Below are 22,098 nucleotides of genomic sequence, written 5' to 3' on the forward strand. Positions count from 1 at the left end.
TGCAGTTGATTCTTCAGTGCCTTGTGTGAAGGGGAGGGGGCCAGTAAAGCAGTATGGAGCCCTTTCCTTCCCCCAGCCTACACTTGGCTGCCAGCACACACCGTGGGACCTGAGAGAATCATGTGCATCCACCATGCAAGATGTGAGAAACTAAGAAGAAAATTATTGAGATTTTTCTCACACAGGAGCATTTCAGTGCTGGTTAATTTTGAATGAGACCATTAGTAAGATGATGTTGGAGCTGTGTAGTTTGGGTGAAAAAAGAGGTGATAGAGATCTCAAAGAAGTGAAATTGCTAGCAGCGTTGATGGGGAAGGCACTGAGAAGAAGGCTGCCATGCTTGGTCAGCATCTTGCTCCACAAGACACAGGGAGGCTTGGGTTCAATGGCAAATAGCTAGAGTAAGAGCTAGGATTAGGGACACAAAAAAGTATCCAAGGAAACAACCCCAAAACAGTCAGGATGAGTGGGTAATGGAAAAGACTAGGACGGGGGCAGCTGGATGGGGGTAGTCAAAGACAGCAGGTCAACACTGTCCCTGAGGTGGATGAACTAACCTCTGGCACCCTTTTGGGATGGGGAGCTGATGAGGAACTGTCTGCAAGTGTGTTTGTACAAGTGTATTTCCTATATGAGTGGCCAGACACCATCGGCTGCTTCCAAGAACCTCATGTAGTTTCCAGGCCTTCAGCAGGCCCTTACCTCAGCCAGGCTATTTATGGTACACAAGGACATGGTAGCAGCCAAGCAACCTGCGCTGTCGTCAAGCCGGTCTGAAAAGCCGTGGTTTCCCCTGGGTTTTCTCTGGTTACAGACATGGATCTGGGCATTAGACAAGCCAATCTCATCCCCAGGAGTCTGTATGGAAGGGGAGCGTAGGATGCTGCAGCCAGGTGCTGGCTGCAGCAAGTGCCCCACTTGGCATGGTTCAGCTTGCTGGGCTTTGGGCACCAAGGTTTGAAAGCTGGGCCCTGGCAGTCTGGTTTTGACCTGAGCTTCTTTCACAGCTGCTTGCTGTGCCATCCTCACAGGAGTACAGAGGAGGTCTGAATATCAAGGCAAGGCCCAAACTCTGATCTCAAAACTGTGCCTCTGAGGGAAGTTGTTCCAGATTGACCACGGTGTTTCTGAGGTCAAAACCAGGCCACAATGAGCTAATTAAGGTCGGGTCAGTGTGAGATGTGTTATGGTCAAACCAGTGCATCCTCAGTCTGAATAACTAGATCCCTCCAAGTTACCAGCGTTGTCTGGAGAGGAGACTGTGACACCAGACAGCGTTTACTTGGACCTGAAAAGTCCAAACGAACCTCTCAAATGTTGTCACGCAGGGGGCACTAGGGGATGGTGAGTGACCCCAGAGTTATTCATTAATGCTGCATGGTAAAAATTGGCTGAGCAACAAATCTGCCTGCGCTGATTGAAACATAAGTCGGGTGAGGGCCCAGGGCTGGAAAGGACCACGGGGGAGGAATGACAAAGGTGGCTGAGGCAGCAGAGGCTTCCTTGTGACAGGAGAACATAAGATTTTTTTCAATTCTTTTGCCATGAGGAAAAAAGAGTTAAAGGCAGTCCTACAGCAGAATTCAAAGTAGCTCTAAAAATGAAATCAGTCTCTTGGTTGCCTTCTGCCCCATAGCATAAGGGCGTTACTCCCTTAAATTAAAAAGCGTTATTTATAAAATAACCTCTATCATGTACGCGCAGGGTAATTTCAGCATCGTTAATTCAGTGCTACAGGAGCCAATGATGCAAATGGTGTGGATGGATTTTTTTAAAGGGTTGGATAATTTTATGACTAATAATAACATTTGCAACTACGCGTGGTAAGAGAAGAGTAATCAGAATTTGTGCTGCAGGGCATAAGCTGCCTGTTTGCATAGGTCATGAGGACGTTTTTTTCCTCTTCCGTAAAGTAATACAGCTAAAGGTACTTCTGAAGGTTGTTTCCCTTCTGCCTTTTAAACATTAGATGTTGGCCACTGGTCAAAGTGAGATTATCTGATGGGATGAACCAATGGTCTGATCTGATCTGCTAATTACTAAATTCCTATGCAAGGCTTTTATTTCATGCACAGTGAGGTACTGTGCACACGCTATGCGTTTTCAGAGGGGAGTTTTGTAGCACAGGGTTAAAGCACCAGCTCTGGTCCCTAATTGAAACCAGCAAAATTCAGTAAGTTTGGACCACATCTGTGTGCTGAGTAGCCCTAGGCGGGCCTCTGTGGTTTTTCTTCCATGCACAGTAACTGTATTTCTGGCAGAAGCTCTTTGAGCTGAGTGAAGAAATGGCAACAAATAACCTAACATATTTAGTTCACTTTCTGTGTGTGTTTGTGGAACTTCCAGGAGCAGATCAAACTCTCCTCAAATGTATTTGATGTTGTTTAGCAACAGTTCATTACATGGGCATTGCTTTTTTTCTTTTCCTCCTGGTTTGGCTGAGGCTAGCTCTTTGATGATCCAGCCCTGGTTTGAGTTCTCTTAAGAAGTGAATTAAAAATTGGCCTTCTTTAAGTAAACAAAAGCATGGGTTGAAAGTATGTTGGGGTTGATTCTTCCAGGGTGGTTCAATTGCTGAGAAAACTGGGAGAAAGCTACTTTAATTGCTGGGAAGATGAGCGGTGAAGAAAATCTTTATAATGTAACTGTCTGTGGCAAATTGGTTTTACTCTGTTCCTTGTGCTCCTGTAGCTGTACAGCCCCATACAAATTGTATACAGCTGTATACACAAGCTGCTGGGCAGCTTTGACCATTGGGCAAGATCCCTGTTTGTTTTGTTTTTGTTTTTTTAAAGAGCAAAAAATAACCTGGCTTGTTTTTTCAGCTGGCAGTTTACAGCACGGTAAGTCAGAAACCTTCCTTTTGATTTAAAAACTGGAGCAAGCTACTAAAAGAGATAAAATGTGGGATACTGAGATGCTGTCCTGTGTCACCTCTTCAACTGTAATTGTGTTTTGGTGTCTCAAGGGGTCTGATTAAAGCAAGCACATCAGGTTGCTGAGCAAGTGCACTCCACTGCAGCTCCTCTCATGCTCGTGGTGTTGAAGACATCAGGGTTTCACTAGGATTTTAATTTCCGTCTCAGGTTCACAAGTACTGAGTCCTGCTCCCACCAGTCCATTCGAGTTTGGTGCTACCCCTGTCAGATCAGGAAGGGGAAAGGACTTTGCTGTAACAAATGTTACCCTACACCGTAAGGACATTAGTGCGAACAGTTCCCCCTTGCCCTTGCAGCAGGCCAATAGACAGCAGGGCTGCTTAGTGTCCATCACACCCAACCCTTGCTGCAGCTCTGGGAGTCTGCTGGGAGATTGTAATTGGTGATTTTCTCACGTCTTAGATGGGAAAGTCCTGGGAGGGAAGAATCTCTTACAAATTTTTCTCATATGACAGCTAATTATTCTTTTCTCTATCTAGTCATCGTCTGTTTTCTTAGCTTTACCTGTGTGTGAGGTATGAGTCACAAAATCTGATGGGTTTTTCTGAGAAGAGCCTTGGGCACTGAACAGGAAAGGACCAGGGGGTGGTGTTTGGTTTCTCAGGGGCTCTTGAAGGGGCATGGGCTGTCTGTGGCCTCTAAACAAAAACTGGAGGTGCCTTGAGCTGTGATTGTGTGGGAGGCTGCTGGGGAAGCCGACTCAGTGGAGATGTCCCCAGAGGGATGCTGGGCTGGGTGGGGAGATAGGGGTGCTTGGTTGGGTGGGAGTCTCTGGTGTGCCACCATAACGTAGCTTCCCCAGGCAATGCCAAGGAGTGTCAGGAAGGCTCCCCTGTCTCCAGGGTTGATCCAAGTTGATCCTGTCGGGTCTTCTCCTCCTGAGGTGCTGGAAAGAGGCTGGGGCAGCCGAGGGGAGCAACATCTTGGCTTGCTCACCACCCTGCTCAGATGGCAACCTGGCCTGGAGTGGGTCCCAGAGCTCGACATGGCAGTGCCAGCCCAGGCAGGCACTCACTCATTGCCTCCCGGCAGGCAAATCACTTGCGGCCAGAAAAGAGGAGATGAAAGGGAGAGGGGGAACTAGCTATCTTTTATTAATGCTATTGAATTGCATTTCTTTCCAGTGCTGTAAGACCAGGACAGGACTTGCAAGCAGTTGATGAAAGAGGAGACAGAGCTCTCGGGGAAACATGAGAGGACTTGAAGGAGTCTCAAGAGGATCACTCGGAGCATTTGAGTGCTACCTCAAAAATATGAGAGGCTGGAAGTATCTAAGAGTGCAAGGGAATGACAGGGGAGAAGAAATCAAATAAAAAGTATGGGGAGCCAACTATGAAGGGACAGGAGAAGATGGATAGTCACCTCGTTATTGCAGAGTTGGTAGAAAAAAAAAACATATTTTTTTTCCTCTTCTGTGATCTCTTTCCTGTCCTAATAATTTTAGGATAGTGTTTTGTCTGGGTTGTTTTTCCTGTCATTTGAGGTGTAGCTGCATGAGAGCTTAGCTCTGCAGAATCCATACTACATTGCTAGCACAAGCAGACTCTGTCTTTATGGAGAAGACCTTTAGAAGCTTCTAGGGTTAAGTACAGGACTCAAATTTAGAAGCATCCTAAAAATTTCTGTAAAGTTCAGTGGAAAATTATGCATGCTCTCCATGTTTCTTGTAACTGTTCCTTAACATCTGCAACAGGGATAAAGTTACTAATTAAACTCTTCTTTCATATGAGATGGTGCAAAATAGTTAGAGATGTTCATAAAGGGCATCCCTACACAAGGGTCACTTACAGCAGCAGAATGCTTTAGCAACTGGATTTCTCTAAGGGTCTGGGGCATGCTGTGTGTCTCACCTGGTTTTCTGTCAACCACGCTTTTGATCGTGTATGAAGATGCATAAAAACATTACTCTGACATTTCCCAATTATGCAAAGTTATAAGCATTTGAAGTTAAATCCAGTGAGACTTTGCTAGCTTCAGAGATTCCTAGATGAAAACTGTTTTGTTTCACTAGAAAGCTTTTTGTTTTTTATTTCTAATGAAGATCAGAGTGCCCAGGGGCTCGATGTTTCTCATAGGACCAGTAGCAGTTCTATAACAAGTCCATGTGAACCTGAGTGCACAGACCCTCTGGTGGCCTCTTCATCCTTGCTATTTTTGGTGTTTTAGAAAGCAAGGTGATGAAGCCTTGAAAAGGAAAGCTATGAAGATTGTGAAGGGTCTAGAGGGCAAGACGTATGAGGAGCGGCTGAGGTCCCTTGGTTTGTTCAGCCCAGAGCAGAGCAGGCCGAGGGGAGGCCTCATGGCGGCCTGCAGCTCCCTCACGAGGGGAGCGGAGGGGCAGGCGCTGAGCTCTGCTCTCTGGGGACAGCGACAGGACCCGAGGGAACGGCATGGAGCTGGGACAGGGGAGGGTCAGGCTGGGGGTTAGGGAAAGGTTCTGCACCCAGAGGGTGGTCAGGCACTGGGACAGTCAGTGAGGTACACCTTAAAGCAGGTAAAAATTATGTGTGTGGTATACATTCATGGTGTCAGCCAAAAGAATGAAGGCTTAAGAGTGACTTGTTGGGCCGTTCAGAACTTGTGCCAACTTCATTTCACGTAATAAGCCAGATCGTCCTCCTGGCTTACGTGTCGCTGAGATCCAGGCACAGCAATAAAATGAACCTGACAGAAGTGAACAATTTTGTTTTAGTTTCCCAGTTTACCTGTTTAGTGTGTTGCATCACAACAGGGAGGTTTCGGGTGGATGGATAATCTCCCAGACAATAGGCTGCTTAGAATCTAATTGCATCATTTTGGCATTAATCATCCAAGTAGAACAGTGTGTCTAACAGTGGCAGTTGTGTGTATTACAAAATAAAATAGACAAAGCCCTAATATCCTGCAGCAAACAGGATTTACATTCTGCTCCAAGTTTTCTAAATCCTGTGAAATGCTGATGTGGATATTATTCTGCGGTTGCTTTATTTGAATGAAAAATCAGGATCTCATAAATACAGAGAGAACATAAGTACTAAACTTAGCTTGCAAGACCTTTCATTATTCCTTGTATCATTTGATCTATTCTCTTTTGTCCTGCTATTCTCATTTTTCCGTATCACAAAGACTCCTGATCACAGATCTGAAACTTGCTGTGGATAAGGTGGATTTCTAATGAGGTGATGGAGTATTTGTGAGCACAGAAAGGCAGAGAAAGGTTCACAGTGATTTTGGAAACTCCGAAGTAGTTAATTGTATGGCCATTTTAGGACAGTCTTTAAAAAGGCACGTGGGTGGCTTGGCTCAAATCCCAGTACACTGGGACTTCTACTTTCCAGGTATTTACGGGCAGAACTTGCAAAAGCAGTTACACTGTAAACTTTTGGAGTTCAGTTATCAATGTATTGAGATGACCGACTGGTTTAAAACTGCTTTCACAGATGCTTTTTGCCTCGTGGTGAACAGGTCAGAGTTATCTTGGAACAGCACAAAGAGCAGGATCATAGCCTTGGACTTCAGGAGAGCAGACTGCCATGCGTAGGAACCTGTCTTAAAGATTTGCATGGGAAATAGTTCTGGGGAGCAGGGGATCCAGGAGAACTGGGTGTTTTTTCAAGGATCACCTCCTCCAAACTCAAGAAGGGTCCATCCCAACATGCAGGAAGAGAAGCAATGGTGGCAGAAGGTCTTCATGGGTGGATGTGCCTGACTAAGCTCAAACATAAAAAGGGAGTGTACCAGAAGTGGTAGCAGGGTCAGTTCAGCTGTCTGAGTGTGCAGGGATGGGTTTGGGAGAGCCAAAGCACATCTGAATCTGGAGGAAGATGTGAAGGGCAACACGAACAACTTCTACAGGTATATCAGTATCAAAAAAGAAGACAAGGGAAAGTGTGAGCGTGGTAAAACTGGCTTTCAGGAATGCCAAGCCCCTAAGGCCAGAGGGAAAGACCACAAGGAAGATCTACCCTTGGTGGAGGAGGATCAGGTTAGGAAACATTTAAGCTGACTGGACAGACACAAGTCCCTGGGACCTGATGTGTTGCACCCACGAGTGCTGACAAAGTTGGCCTGTGTCACTGCAAGGCCCCTCTAGATCATCACTGAAAGTTTGTCATGACTGGCGGAGGTCCATGAGGACTGGAAGAACACAAATGTGAAGTGGTACAAAATGCGGGTGGAAGCCAATCACTTGTGTACACCAGGGAGTGACAGTGGGGCAAATATTGTTTAACATCTTCATTAGTGACCTGGACAATAAGACAAAATGCACCTTCAGCAAATTTGTTCATATAAAACCAGGGGAAATGGTACATACACCAGATGCTGCCGTCCAGAGGGACTGCAACAGGCTGGCGAAATGGGCTGGCAGAAACCTTCTGCGATTCAACAAAGGGACATGCAAAGTTCTTCCTCCCTGAGAATAATAACCCTATGCCCCCATACAGGCTAGGGACTAACCAGCTAGAGCAGGAAAGGACGGTGGGTTGCCAGTGGACACCAAGTTGATTGTGAGTCAGTGATGTGCCCTTACAGCAAAGGCCAACAGCCTCCTGGGCTTCATTAGGTCTGGCTGAGGAAGATGATCCTTCCCCTCTGCTCAGTCCTGGTGAGACACATTTGGAGCCCTCTGTCCAGTTCTGGGCTCCCCAGATGAGAGACCCAGACGTGCTAAAGTGAGGCCTGCTAAGGACCATAAAAGTGATTACAGAAATGGAGCCTCTCACACAAGGAGTGTCCGAGAGAGATGGGGCTGTTCAGTGCAGAGAAGAGAAGGCTCAGGGAGATCTTATCTGTGTGTACAAATACCTGACAGGAGGGAGTAAGGAATAACGAGACAGACTCTGCTCAGTGAAGAAATAATTTTCTAGTGAAAAGGCGAAGCAATGGGTACAAACCAAACAGAATAATTTCTGTTTAAACAGAGAAAAAACGGTTTTCTTGTAAGAGTAGACAGGCACTGGAATAGGTTGCCTAAGGAGGTTTGGAAGTCTCTGCCCTTGGAGGTATTCAACACCTGACTAGAAGTGGCCCTGAGCAACCTGCTGTAGGTGACTGCTGTGGGCAGGGGTTTGGTCTAGGTGACTTCCAGAGGTGCCTTCCAACCTCAGCAATTCTGTGTTTCTCTATTAGCAAGTGAAAAAAGTGGATGTAAAGACGAATCAAAAACAGACTGCCCTGGGCTCTTTGTGGAGACCAAAAAATCAGATGCACACACAGTCCTCATCTCCATCCCAGGAGATACAGCATTAGGAACTTTCACATCAAACAGTATATAGCATATAAACCATACTGCAGTTTTTCAGGGCACTGGAGCTGAGGTCCCATGCTGTCCCAGCAGTGCATAACCTGGAGCTCTGTGAGCTAGTAGGGTCAGCAGCACACAAAGGATGGATGATTTAACAACTGGTCCTTTTGCTAAATGCAGTAAAGAGGCCAGCTGCTTTCACTCCCCTTCAGCTTGGCAGAACACATTAGAAATGGGTATTTTCATATATGTGGTTAAGTTGTATAAGGTGGTACACTCATACCATCCTGGAATGGAGTTGACCAGAGTCAGTGGAGCTCAGTAGGAATCGTACCAAGAGCCTGTGGAAAAGGTCAGTAAAACTTAATGAAGGGACTGAGAACAGAGTTTGGATGAAATCTCAGGTCAGTGTGTAAATAACCAACGTCAGTCCATGTTTTCATTGGATATTTATTCTGGAGCTAGCGCAGGAATTACTGTGTGAATTTCCTGTGCTGAGTTGCACAAGAGGCAGACTGGATAGTCGTTACGGCTTCGGTTGTCCTTAAGTTCATCAGGTACTCGCTGGACTAGGACAGGGCAGTAGGAACCCCTCTTCCTTGTCCTATGGAAATTTCCAACCCCTTTGAAAGAAAGCTGTGACTTTGCACTCGGTCCTTGCAAGCCACTTTAAGCAGCTGGCAGGGCAATTTTATTACTCTGGTAGAGAGCTGTAGCCTGGTTAAACATTCCACTGAAACGGGATAGCTCTGTAATGCGGGCGGCCCCCACTCCAAGGTGCCTAACCCGGCCATCCCCTCCCGGAGAAGGATCACCTCCTGGAAGCCCTCAGGACCGCCTGATGGCCTCAGGGGCCTGTTGTGGAGAGCAGGGGCCCTGCAGCCTGTACTCCGAAAGCTTCAGCCATGTCCCAGCTTGTGGATGGCTCCAGGTTTGTTCTTGCTGGGGCACCGAGCATCTCTCTGAACGCCTCCTGGTTCCCGCTTTCCTCATGATTTTCATCAAGCGTGTTGTTGCACAGGCTGGTTTGACACCGGTGTGGGATTTAGCCTAGGAAGAGGAGGAACGGTATTTCAGAAGTTGGTGGTTTGGATTTGTTGCATGACTGGGTAGGAGCTCTGTAAAGAGACTGTACGCAACCATGATTCTTCCCCTTGGCAACCCCTGTTGGGTAAATGAAGGTGGCGAAGAAGTAAGTGTCTGTGCCCTGCGGCCTTTCCCATTTCGTGCTGAGTCTTTGCTCGGAGGGAGGGCTGGCAGCTTGCTTCGTCCACGGGATTTATGAGCCTGTGTCCCGGAGGAGCCTGAGTACGCCCCTTAGCACTCAGAGGCTTAATAGGTTTTTTAAGACATAGCACATAGATATTTAGGATTTCCCGTAACACATCAAATCATTAGTCCGTCTTGCATGTTTGTCTGCTCTGGCTAGCAGTCGGAATTTGATGACTCAGAGGGGAGAGGACAGTCTTACAAATTTAGCTCCTTTGCTAAGCAGGGCTGGTGGTGGGTTCAGGGGCATGGACACACATCCTTCACAAAGAGAGATGAAAGCTGGCATTTAGGGTTTAAGCCAAATGAAGCTTTGGGCTTGGATTTGGTGTTCTCCACCTCTGATGAGGAATTTCAGACATTCCTGAAGATTATCCTGAAATTCTGGTTGCTTTTTGCTGCCATTTTAAACGGCACTTGACCACGTGCAAAGCTAAAACAGAAGCTGTAGTTTTGAGGTTTGAACTGGAATCGAGGAAGTAAGCTTGCCCACAGGAATTGTATCCAAGTTCCTGAAATTTTTGGAGTAGTCCTAGAGCCTTGTTTAAAACCCATTAACATTAGAAGAAGGACTTCAGTTGACTCAAAATTCAAGCTGCAGATAGTCTCTGTTCCGGTGTGCCTGGAAATGAGTACCAAAGTATATCTCAACCACTGCGCCATCAATCCTCTTTGTTATTTAGATGACTTGCTTTCTGTTAATATGAGGATAAAACTAGTCCTTACTGCAGAAAAAAAAAGTCTCACTTTGTACTGTTTCCTAATCTTCTAACTCTATTCTTGCTTTTTCCCATTTAATAACTTTTCTGTAGAGTTGTTCCTGTTTTGTCTGATGGGATGCTTGCTGACCTGCTGATGGCTCAGTACTGGGAGTTGAGCTCTCCTCCTGTGAGCGGCTGCAATGAGCCTGGAGCGTACTTGAGCACCAGTGACCCAGTCTCTGTGCTGCGGTGTTCATAGCAGGCTTTTCTGAGTCATGGGAGAAGCGTTTTGTGCTCCACGTCAGCTGTGTTCCTAGTTCCCCTTATTGTTACAGGTTGCCCTGCTCTCATGGGCTAGAGGTGCAGATCTCTCCCTTTCCCCAACACAAAGTGGTGTCTGGTTTGGACATAGTGTTATATTTCTCTGCATTTGATATTCATCGGTATGCCTGCTTTTGTTTCCTACTTAGTGTAGCTGTCAGGTAAATGTTGTATTGTCCCACATTTAGGTGTCCCTTTGCCTTCAGAGCTTTGTTCGGTGTCAGGGCAGGGTGTCCCCATGCAGAGCACTGGGAAGACAAGTCATTCTGTTCCCCTCAATAACATAGGTAAATCCAAATAATTTAAACAAATCATAAATCATAATCACAAATAAATCATATTTCTGGAGTGGCCTTCAAGAGTGTCTCTTGAGCTCGCTTCCTTTTCTTAAAGTCAGGTCAACCCTACCTGCACCATTCCTGGTAGATGTTTGTCCATCTTGTTCTTTGTCTGTATTCCTCTTTTCCTTTATTCTTGTGCCTTGTCCCAAAGGTGACTGGAGGCAGTCACCTCTGAACCAGGCTGCGTAGGACAATAACACTGGCCACAGAGACCACAGAAGCGATACATTTGAGCTGGAGTGGATTACTGCCTTCAAGATGAATTCAGAAGAAAATGGCAACAGTGGTTTTGAGTAAAATGGCAAATATAAATGGCAATAGAGAAATATATATATATATTATTTTTTTCATGGCAGTAGTGGAAGACATTTTCTACAGCACAAAGATCCACAGACCTTGACTGAAAATCAAGCTGCAAGCAGATATTTTGGGAATGCTGCATCTACATGGAAGCGGCGGCAAGCTGTTGAGTCATTGTGAAAATCCTCGTCCAAGATAGAAGAAATAATGGGTTAGCTATATTCTGTGAAGAAATAAGAAAGGTTGATTCAAAGGCACAGTTGGCATTCAGCTTCACATCCTAGACAGCTCCTATATTAAAAAGTCCTTGGAAAGCTCTTTGAGCAGTGTTAGTGTGCTGCGGTGTTTGGATCAGTTGAGAAAAATGTACTCAAAGCTTTCTGAAAGCTATGTGAATGACTTGCTGAACTTTCCTGGGCACAATTGTTACAAAAAGAAAACCAGATGGCAAAGACTGCTGAGTATAGAATTGCCATTTTCTTTATTTATTTTTGCAGGTACCTCCCAGTGCTCAGGGGAGAGAAGCCTCATACATATGTTGCTTCCGTTGCGTTTATTCGGGTATCAGGAGCATCAAAACTACAGATCAGCTGATGGCTGAAAGCATTCAGAAACGTGCTCCTTTTTGCAAGGAGTTCTTACTGCTGCTAACGACAATGCTGTACATGTGAATAAAAGTGGGTAGGAAGCCTCCCAGTTGTGTCTCTGGGTGCAGTGCCTATGATTTGCCCCACTGAGCTGGTGATATATGGAGACAAACGTTAGCTTTAATTAACTTGTTACCACAGCAAAACGAGCCTTTGTTGCCTCTGGTGTCTCTAAGGGCATGGCCTCACCGATGCCTGCAGACGAAGGGGAGAGGGCCAGGAACACCATTTGCACTGATCGTAACCAGGTGGAACATCTGCTTTTCATGCCAGTCACCCCGAGGGCCAGAGAGGGATTTTTTTTATTTTTATTTTTTTTGTTTGTAAAAGAAGGCAGACTGTATGTAGAGCTGCAGAGTGTGAATCAGCTGCTGAGGATGTGGTCACTGGCAGTGAATTGGTAGAAACCCATGTAGATGTTCCAAGATTAAAGGTATTTTTGTTCCAAAAATAAAGTCAGATGTTACCCTTAAAAAAAAAAAGGCAAGAAATGGAGTCCACAAAGTAGAAAATGATTTTGATCTTAAGATCAAAATAATAAGATCTTATAATAATAATTAATAATCTCATAATAATAAGATCTTAAGATAAAAGTAAAAATTTAGACTTATATGCAAACGCCTGATTTTATGCCCTTCTGTCAACTTGCCAGTTTTTACAAGCACTGCAAGTATTGTAGTTCAAGCAAGCCAAACATCTTGATCTCTGTCAGTAGATGTTTTTGATGCAAATCCCATGTTTTAAAGACAATGCCTGGCGAAAGCCTGGCTCCGTAATTGCAATACTGTAATGTGAATTACTCAAATGCCTTTAATCTCCGTGTGACTGGAAGCTGCTCTTTTTGACATGAACTGTGGCTGTTTTGAAAAATCTGTTGCAGTACACGATGCACAAACAATGTAAAAAGTGAGAGACTGCTTGCTTTTGACAGCTGGGTCTTACAAGGAGGCATACACGGAGTCAGCCTGTGCAGCATGACCTCTCGGGGCCAAGCACGCTGTAGCAGCAAGACAACTGCCACGTGCTCTGAACTTGCCAGCAGTTTATGACTTTAATTGCACGGCTATTATGGGTATAATGTTGATAACAAATATTTTATTATCTGAAAGTGTCTGCCTGTGTTTTGAGTGGTTAAGATGACCCGTGGATTACTGCCAAAGAGAAGCAGAGTAGAAAGGATTTCTTGCCCCGTTGTTGTGGAGGTTACCAGTGCCAAAATCATAGCCTTCATCATATGTCCCTAAAAATGGCAGTGGGTGCTCTTCTTCTCATGCCTTATTTGGGTCCATTTCACCTTCTTTCCCTGAAATTCAAAATACCTTCCTCCATCTCTCCCCCTCCCCAGATCTAATCCTTCATGGCTCCTTAGTGCGACTTTGCAGAGACAGAAGAGAGGAAGGTGAGGAGGGACTAAGCTGCATGGTCAGAGAGGTGAGGATGGGCAGGAGAGGACTCCTCTACATTGCTCAGGCTACTGGGGCTGTCACCCCAGGCCAGGGATTACTGCTGTGCAGCTGAACCTGTGCCCCCATGGCTGGGCACCTTGTCCATTTGCTGGTTGTAGCCGTCCCGGGGACAAAAGGGCCTTTTATCACCAGAGCTGGCTCCTGAACCTCCCTGCCTTCAGCGTGGCAAATGCAGATAAGCAGTGGTTGGAGTCAGTTTATTCTAACATACGCTAGGTTGCAACTAGGGCATTTCTGGAGCTAATTTAGGAGCTTGGTCCCATAATTTTGAAGGGTAGCGCAACTAGCAGTGACGACAGAGACTACCTGACTCAAATCCAGCATTGCATCTCCATGTGTGTATTTCTGCTGAACTCACAGGGGGTAAGCAATATTTGCTAGATAATCTTGCGGCACAGGAATATCCCATGATTTAACTCGAGCAATGGAAAATTTTAGTGGCAGAGGCAAGATTTGAATTTTATCTTCCACAAAACAAGTTAGTGCCCCAGCCACTGCCTATCAGTTCCCTCCTTCCTGTATGAAATACTCCTCCTATAACTAGAAGGCATCAGCAGCAGGTGTTACCTGACACGTGAGTCTGCAGGTAAGACTGCATAAGTGCCCTGGGCTGTTACCTCTGCTCGTTTTTCCTCTCTTGTTCTTGTGTGTAGCACTCTGCCTTTTCCTTAGTCATACCCCATGTACTTCTGATGCTCCGCAGCGTGATGTCAGAATTTGCAAACTGATGGGCAGCAAAGCCATGCACCTTCACAAAGCAGTGAGTAAGAGATCTAACTGGAGGAAGAATGAAGTAATTCCTGTCTGCACAAGCTGCCTCCGACTTGTGATTTATGCCTGAAGGAGGTCAGCAATTGTATTTTGTGGAGTTCTGTGATAACCAGAAATGGGAAGGTTTGACGGACTCCCTCTGCAACAACTGGTTTCCTAACTTCTTTTAACTCCAGGAGTGCTGTTCTGATCTTGATCTGAAGGCAAGGAGTTCACTGCCTATGGCTTTTATTGACTTAAATAAGTAACCAGAGAGAATCTCTCTTGATCAAGCTGTACGCTTGAATGATTTTTTTTCTTTTAATACTTTCTTTGCCTCCCTGCCCTTGATTCATGACCTGCCCTAACCTTCGCTTAACCCCGTGGCCAGAAACCATCGGCTGTGTTTTTTCACTTCATCCTTCCCGCACGTTTCTGTTTCAAGAGGTCAGTTTACACCTCATCTTCATGCTTTGTACCCTTGGTGTCTGGGGACCGCAGACGTGTGTGCAGTAGGCCAGGAGGTTGGCATTGCTTCCCCAGAGCGTGATGCAGCTCTGCCTCGCCCAGGTGACCAGGAGCTGGCTGCTATCGGGCTGCAGCCGTGAGACCATGCTGCCTGGGACATACAGCATGGCGTGGCAGCTTGTCCCCAGGATCTCCCAGGCCAGAAGCCGCAGCCTCACGGCCTGTGACACCTTGCCTCAGGCAGCAGGGTGAAAGCACTCGCAGCGCGCTGCGTTTGTGAGCGGGCTGTAGGCTGAATGAGAGCGACCGAGGCAGGAGGTGGAGGTGAGGTTTGTGTTCAAGGCAGGAGGCTTGATGTATTTGCGTGTGAGAGACTGCAAATAGCTCCAAGTTGAGCTCCTGTGTCACATTCAGACAACTTCCCCAATATGTTTTGGACTACTATGTGTTCAAGGCACGTAATGGTAATATTTGGGGGTATTGGGCACTGCCCCTGCCTGCCTGTTCAGCCAGGAATAACACTGAGAAAGACCTCTAACCACAATGACATTCCTTGGGATGAGAGCAAGTTGAAAAAATCCAGCCAGAAGGGGAGAGGAGAAATAAGATCACCAAAGAGAGAGTTAAAATGTCATGCCATGCTGGGGGTTTGCTGGAGAGTGGGAGTAATGAAGAACAAGATCCTGCCGATTTCTTCTTGCCCTGTACCTATAGCATCAGAGGAGGAGGATGGTGTCAGATCAGAAGGAAAAAGCTTCCTAAGCAATCCACCCTGTGGACCTGCTGCTTCCCGAGGCTGCCGAGCGAAAGCGTTCAGCCTGGCTACAAAAGGGCTGGCGAGCATCTGGGCGTTGGTAGCATTTGCAGCTATGTCAGCAGCAGTAGCAACAGCAGAGTACTCAAATCTCAACCTTCGGAGGGAAAGCTGATCACCTGAGAGGGTCAGGGGTTCCCTCCCCTCCTTTCACAAAGCCAGGTACCCTCACGGTCTGATTGAAACATCAGGTGCTGGCTGGGGCCAGAGGCATGTTGGCGGCTGGACGGATCTAATCTCTGAACAGACAGAGCAGCCCTGGTCACGCTCCTGCCCCAAGGCTGGTAGCTCCCTGGGTGCTTTTACTCTGGCTGAGGGTTTCTGCTTTTTTATGTATTTATTTATTTTTAACTATATTTTTCTTTTGAGACAGGCTTCAAGCGCATTGTTCTGGCCGTCATAGCTGTTGGATGACATCTCCCATCACCATTTGCTGTTCCTGCAGCTCTCTTCGCTGGCTTTTAGCCTAAGTGCAGAAAAAGGCATAGCTGAGAAGAGGCAGACAGGCCCTTGGGCCTCGACCCAGGGCAAGAAATATCTTTGCCTTACTTCCTCTTGATGTATTTGTGCTACCCCTTACCTTCTCACCAGATAGCAGGCAGTTGGCATTTTCCAGTGGCATTATAGCAAATGATAGCTCTGGCTTTGTATTCCTCCTTAGCTGAGCTCTTAAAGGTTGTGTGATGGCCACCAGCTAGGTTATGAGCAGTAGCTTCTGTGGGCAAAGGGAGAGATTGGTGGGTGACTGGGCTGTCAGTAGTGGCTTCCCTCTAGCAGTGAGGGCTCAGTAACCTCAGCCATACGCCAGATCATGGAGTGAGGATAAAAACTGCAGCTTGGGTGAGCTCTGCACAAAGCCTCCATCACTGCCATGAACATGCCCGCCCTTCTGCCCTTCCACAGTGCCTCTGAGAACATCTCATTGCTCCTTGGGTCCCTCTTGGTGTGAAATCATACAAATCCAGGGAGGCTGGCCCTGATGCCGAGGAGGCAGGGGGGTGGCCAGCCCTTCTGGCAAGCGGCACCTGCATCAGCGCAACAGGGTTGCTTTCCTGGGAGGCTTTTGGTGTGAAAAAGTAGCTTTGAAAAACAACAGCATGCTTCAGGAAGTGATGGGAGCTAAATGCCCAGAACAGAGAAAAGCCAGGGGCTGGCTGGTGCATCTGTCTGATGGACTAACAGCAATAGAGTCTGGCCCAACATCTTTACCTGGACACTGGACAGGCTCTTCTAAGCCTTTGATTTTCCTGCCTTTATGTTTTTTTGCCTTTTCCTATCCTAACCAGAACCAGTTTTGCAGAGAGGCTGGAGCAAAACCATTAAAGCTGATAGTCCTGGCATTCCCTCTTAGTAATACCTAAATGTTTGCTGAGGCATTTTAGTCCCTTCCTACTGCTTTTTTCCAGACATACTCTTGTTGACTTCAAGTAGCCGTCAAGAAAGGGTGCCAGCAGCCAGGCTGCTGTGCGGTGGTCATGGAGAGCTCGAGGTTGGGCTGAGCCTGTTGTAGACAGCCTTGGTCTGGTGCTTTTGAGACAGAGCAGTGGATGTAGCCATGGGGCTCAGCTCTCTGACTCTCAGGAGAATACTTGCCAGGCAATGTCTTGAATCCCGTGCTGGGGAGAAGACCATCTCTGTTCCCTCAGGCAGCAGTTGGCCTCAGCAGGTCTTCTGGTTGCAGGATGCTGAAGGACCTTTGTCTCTTCTCCTACTTTCTATCATTCCCTCCCTCCTCCTAGCAAGGAAAGCCAGGTTCACCTCCAGGGATACTCCATGGAAATCCCCAGGTGGAAAAGACAACCTTTCAGTGAAGAGCTGTAGCACCGGGAACTTTCTCTAAGGGGAGCATTTATCCTATTATTTTCTGAAATTCATTTCCTACCACGTCGGGGCGTTAGCCTGCCAAAGTACAAATTACCCAGCAAGGAAAACGCTACCTCCAGATTAATTTCTAGCTCTTTTGTCTCTTCTGCGTTTGGCTGATGTAAGCATTAGGTAAATATTTGTACAACACAGAGAATTGCCCCCCTTCCTTCTCTTTTCCAAGGGCCAGAGAAATGTCAGCTGTTGGCACTCGTATCCAACCAAGTTTCTGTGTTTGCTCCGAGGTGGGCTCCTTGCCAGTCGTGCGTAGGAGCTCGAGCGCAGACAAGCCCAGGACTCACTGTGGAGGACCAGCCCAAAAGGCAGGCTGTGGTGGCCAGCATCCTGTTTCCAGCTGAGGCCGATTCCTGGCATTTCACGTTGAGCTTATTCCACAGATCAGCGAAGTTCTGCGTTTAAAAACAAAATTAAATAATCTCTCCCCTCTGCAAAAAAGAAAGAACTGCTTCTCTAGGTGTCTTTTTCCCTCAATGAGTCTCCAACAGTGAACTCACTGTTTTATTCATGTTGTTTTTTTTCTGATCTAGCCAAGCCCACTCTTCTGGCTCTCTCCTCTGAAGAACGTGTGCCCCTGTCTCCCAAGAGTAAAATGAGCCTTTGAAGCAGTGAGCACTGAACTTTATGTCAGCTCTAAAGACTGTTCCAGCCCCATTGCAAGTGGGACTGTACGTCCAACTGCAGGACATTTGGAAACAGTGGTTTCTGCCTCGTTGCTCTGAACGAGGTGGAAGCTCTCACGTACTATTTTATGTGGAGACGTAGAAATCTCCTCCTTTCCCATGACAGGCAATCTCTGAAGCATGAGATATGCTTAGCTGCATTAATCAGTAGATTACTCACCCAGACTCCCAGACTGTTTGACTGAAAATCCTTATGCAGAAAATCAAAATTGATATTCGTATGTTTTGTCTTTGACTAACCCTGTAAGTTCAGAATCTGCTGGTGGGAAGACCTAGATCAGAAATTTGTGGCTAAACAGCATCTAACAGGGCCTGAACGAAAACCACACATCTAAGCCAACACTCGTGCCAGAAGAGCAGGGCGCTTGAGTTGCCTCTGAGCCTTGTCTCTTCAGTGCCATCTCTGACTACTTACTTTCACATTTTCCACAATTCTTGCACTTTCTTTTCATTAACTGTCGCATTTTTTTCCACACAACATAGGGGGCAGGATCAACATCTTTGCTTTCTACTCACCTCTGTCAGACACTGCAGCACCCAGCTTCAGGAACAAGCTACCAGTGTTTTGCAACTCTGTTTGTAGGTGCAATAACAGGCCAATTGCTTAACACAGCTGGGGCGGGGAAGCTGTCAAGGGGTTATTCGTGACCTCTAGTTCCTGGGGTTGTTTTGGGTTTGCCTTGGTCTCAACTGAGCTGATCTAAATCATGTCACTTATAGATGCACCCTGCTCTGCTCTACAGTACGTGGATTTTGAGCTGCTCTGCTACCAGCCTGGGAGAAGCAAGTGCTGGTGGAGGTTTGGGCACTTGTGCTCTTCACAGTTAAGCTATCATGTGGTGTGGGCACAGCGCTGAACTGCTGGCAGGTTGGTCAGTTGCTGACTCGATGCCAAAATGTTTAGTAGCTCCAAAAACCACACGGCGTGAGCCACCGTAACACTGCTGGGAGGCACGAGCTGTGCTCACCAGCACCATCTGTTAGTGGTATGGATGGTGATTATGGAGAGCTGCAAGGTTATACATACTGCATCTGTTCATCTTTGTCCCTCGGGAGAGCAAGGAGGCCAAGAGTTGCAGAAGGATCCAAAACCAGATCCTGTCTCAAGTGGACTGGGAGGGTAATAAAGCTGACTTCACTTAAATAGTGATGCATCAGTGCTAGTACTTTAGGTGTTACAGGTGAATGTCCTATCAGGTTTGGTCTTTGCGGTCATTCAGTATTTCCTTCAAGAAAAGAAGATTGATAAATTTTATTGTTCAAAAAGCTGCATAATCAGAATAATATTCTTTTGATGGTTGAACTAATTAGGAATCTGGTTATTGTCTTATTTTTCTTCGGGATTCTTAGTTTAAACAATTGGCCATCTTTAGTTTGACCAGTGGGATTATCTGAAGGATCTACAAAGAGGTTCCCAGTCCTGTGATGATTAATAAAATCTCTGAAATATGTTTTAGAACTATGACAAATCTTTAATACAACAAATTAATAAGAACAAGGGAAAAGCTTTTGAGGAAGACAAAGGTGATTTCTCTTTCTCTCTGTGTCGGTCTGCCAACTCATTGTCACATAAACTTCTGGTCTCTTCTGGGTGATTCAAGAGTGTTGGAGGTCTCTCATTCCCAAGAGAGACCAACCACTTTATTCTGGTTACTGCTGCAGCTTCTTTTCTTAGCCTGTACTCTGACATCTCTTTGTTTCCTCTGTGCAGGATATGAAAACTGGAGGGAACTGGCTAAGGCTCTGGCAGGCACAAATGTACCGGATGGGGACCCAAGTCTCCCATTTTACTATCGTCAGAAGATGGGACACCAGGTGAGGAGACTCGGGATGTCTTCTGAACATTTGGGAGGAAAAGCCTTCCTTTCTCATGTTGGCCCCACAAGACAGCTCTCTCTACATGAAGAAAAGAGAGCATGCCAGAGAGCAAAATCTGAGCTGACTCACAGCAGTGCGGGTGTACAAAGACTCCACTGTAGTCAATTGAGTTATTTTAGACATACTCAGCTGCAGTGGTGATGTGAAGCTGGCTGGGTATGTGGCACAGGAAGAGATGGAAGCAGAAATGAAAGGTCAGGAGAGAGGTTGTAGTACTCCAGCGAAGTACATCTTGTTGCTGTTGTCTGAAGGAAGTGTTGGAAGAACTATTGCTTGGACCCTTTGAAATGAGGTTGGGCAAAAACAAAACAAAACAAAACAAAACAAAACAAAGTGATAACGACCTAAGTTTTAGCTCTGTGCTAGCAGCCATTATAAAGTGCTGATATTCCTTCCCTTCAACGGCTCACTCTGGAAAGTTGGTGTCAAGAAAGCCATGGAGCATTTCCACTCCTCTGTGTCTCCAATAGCCAGCCTCTTCTTTGGAACAATTATGGGAACTTGCTTCTTTTCTCACATGTTCTTGCAAACAGACTCAGGCCCTCTTGTGTAGGTGTCAATACCTGGTCACTTGTCAGGTTACTTTGATTTTCCTCTACTTGTATTTCAGAACCAGGAGCATCAAAGAGGTGGGAGGAATAAGTCGAATTATGCAGCTGTGGACAACCCTGTCCCATGGATGCCAGAGGTTTGTGCTTTTCTCCAGCCTTTTGCACAAGGGAGCTGTAGTTAGAGACCTGTGGGATAGGAAGGGAGGGACCTCTGCCTGGAAATGCATTTGCTTCGCTAACAGTCCATTCCCTTTCGCTCCCTCCTGGCTTAATGACACTTACAGACCCAAGTAATCATCTGGAAAGACAGGAGTGTCCAGATTCCTGATAATTAGGTGTCTTTCCCAGCCATCAAGGCATCAAGCACCTGCCCATAATTCCATGAGAGCAGGCAGTCTGCTGTCCCCAAAAGGTGAGGTTTATTCAGATCTGGGAGTGCACAGGACCAAGTATTCAACAAGCAAACACATGACTGTGGCACGCAGAGGCTATACTACGCTCATATTCTGGCATTTGCTTGTTACCCAACCCCTGCTCACTGTACACAGAGGTCTCTCCACTTCACTGACACTTCTGATGAACGGAGACCTTCTCTGGTGACCCTTGAAGACTGGGGCAAATGTTCCCTTTGTTTCTTTCACGCCTCATTTATTCTTTCCTCTGCTGTCCCCTTATCTTGCCATTCCTCTTCAGATAAGGGAGCAATGCAGCCTGACGATAATGAGAGGGACACCAGCCAGGGGGCATTTGGCTAATGGAGTCAGCTCCCTAAATTCCTCGAGGTGATTAGAGACCGACACCAATTAGAAGGTGCTGCCTCCCGGACAAGTGGCCCACGGAGAGCTCACTCAGGGCCAAGGCTGCTGCAGCACACAGGGCTGACACGGTGCATTTACTGCTCCCTCATCCCACAGCACCGGGTGCTACAGGCTCAGCTTGGCATCCCCATAGCTTCTCACAGGCTTTGCCTGTTGGCTCTGATTTCCACCTCCTGGTGATTTCTCAAAAGCCTGTTAGCCTTGAAATCTGCCAGCTGTGGTGTGCAATGAGCCATTACTGGGTTAGAAATGCAGCCAGTGGGGTGAGCAGTGTGGCTTGGGAGAAGGTGGGTGCTGTGCACAGCAGTGCGCCTTGCTCCCTGCTTAGCAGCAGGCCTGGGTGCCAGCTTGGTGCTCTGCCCCAGGGGAAGGGGCAGGACTTGGGGTGGGATGTGCCTGCGAAGGTGCCTCCTGCCTGATCCCGCACTGCTCCCTGTTGGGGAGGAGAGCCCTGCCAGGTAGAGGGCTGTTGCTTCAGGCTGGGAAGCAAAGCACACATGACTGGTTTGGGGATTTGTGGGTGCCTGCGTCCCCAGCTGTGCCCTGTGTCAGGTGGTGTGCAGCAGCGACGCTGCAAGAAGGCTTTTGAGTCCCAGGGCGTACAGGCACCAGGCTGGGGAGTGGGTTTGGTTGGCCTTGCTCCACTCCCTCCCTGCCTGCACATAGAGGCCAGGAATTTACTGGTGCCAGCTGCATGAGGTGGAGAGGGATCCACAGACATGGCTCTGTGTGGAGCTGTCTGCCTAACCGCCAGATGAAATTTCTTCTGATCCGGGGATTAAGTTTTCCTGTAACTCTGCCCAAATTAATTACCAGGGGTCTATGATCCCATTGTGCCCTCCCGGCAGCATCTCTAAGCACTTAATTGCATCCTGGTTCCTGGGGTGAGGGCAGGCAGTTTGCCTCCCACAGGTCATGGAGCTGGGCTTCGTTTGAACAGAGGTATGTTCTTGACAAACATGAATAATTAACAGGGTTGCAGAGAGCGCTGACAGCCAGCATGACCAAAGAAGGACAGGTTTCAGTTTTCCTCTTTTGGTGTCAGGA

The 22,098-nt window shown here is 46.9% G+C and overlaps 1 protein-coding gene across 1 annotated transcript in view; it reads left to right on the forward strand.

Annotated features, from left to right (window-relative positions):
• B4GALNT3 (beta-1,4-N-acetyl-galactosaminyltransferase 3) overlaps nucleotides 1–22,098 on the forward strand; it is a 60,393-nt gene that overhangs the window by 15,479 nt on the left and 22,816 nt on the right. Inside the window, exons 2-3 of the mRNA XM_035550909.2 lie at nucleotides 19,516–19,619; nucleotides 20,293–20,370. Coding sequence (XP_035406802.1) covers nucleotides 19,516–19,619; nucleotides 20,293–20,370 — 182 coding nt within the window. The remainder of the gene's footprint in view (nucleotides 1–19,515; nucleotides 19,620–20,292; nucleotides 20,371–22,098) is intronic.

The sequence above is a fragment of the Cygnus atratus genome, chromosome 1, assembly GCF_013377495.2.
Source record: "Cygnus atratus isolate AKBS03 ecotype Queensland, Australia chromosome 1, CAtr_DNAZoo_HiC_assembly, whole genome shotgun sequence".
NCBI classification, from domain to species: domain Eukaryota; kingdom Metazoa; phylum Chordata; class Aves; order Anseriformes; family Anatidae; genus Cygnus; species Cygnus atratus.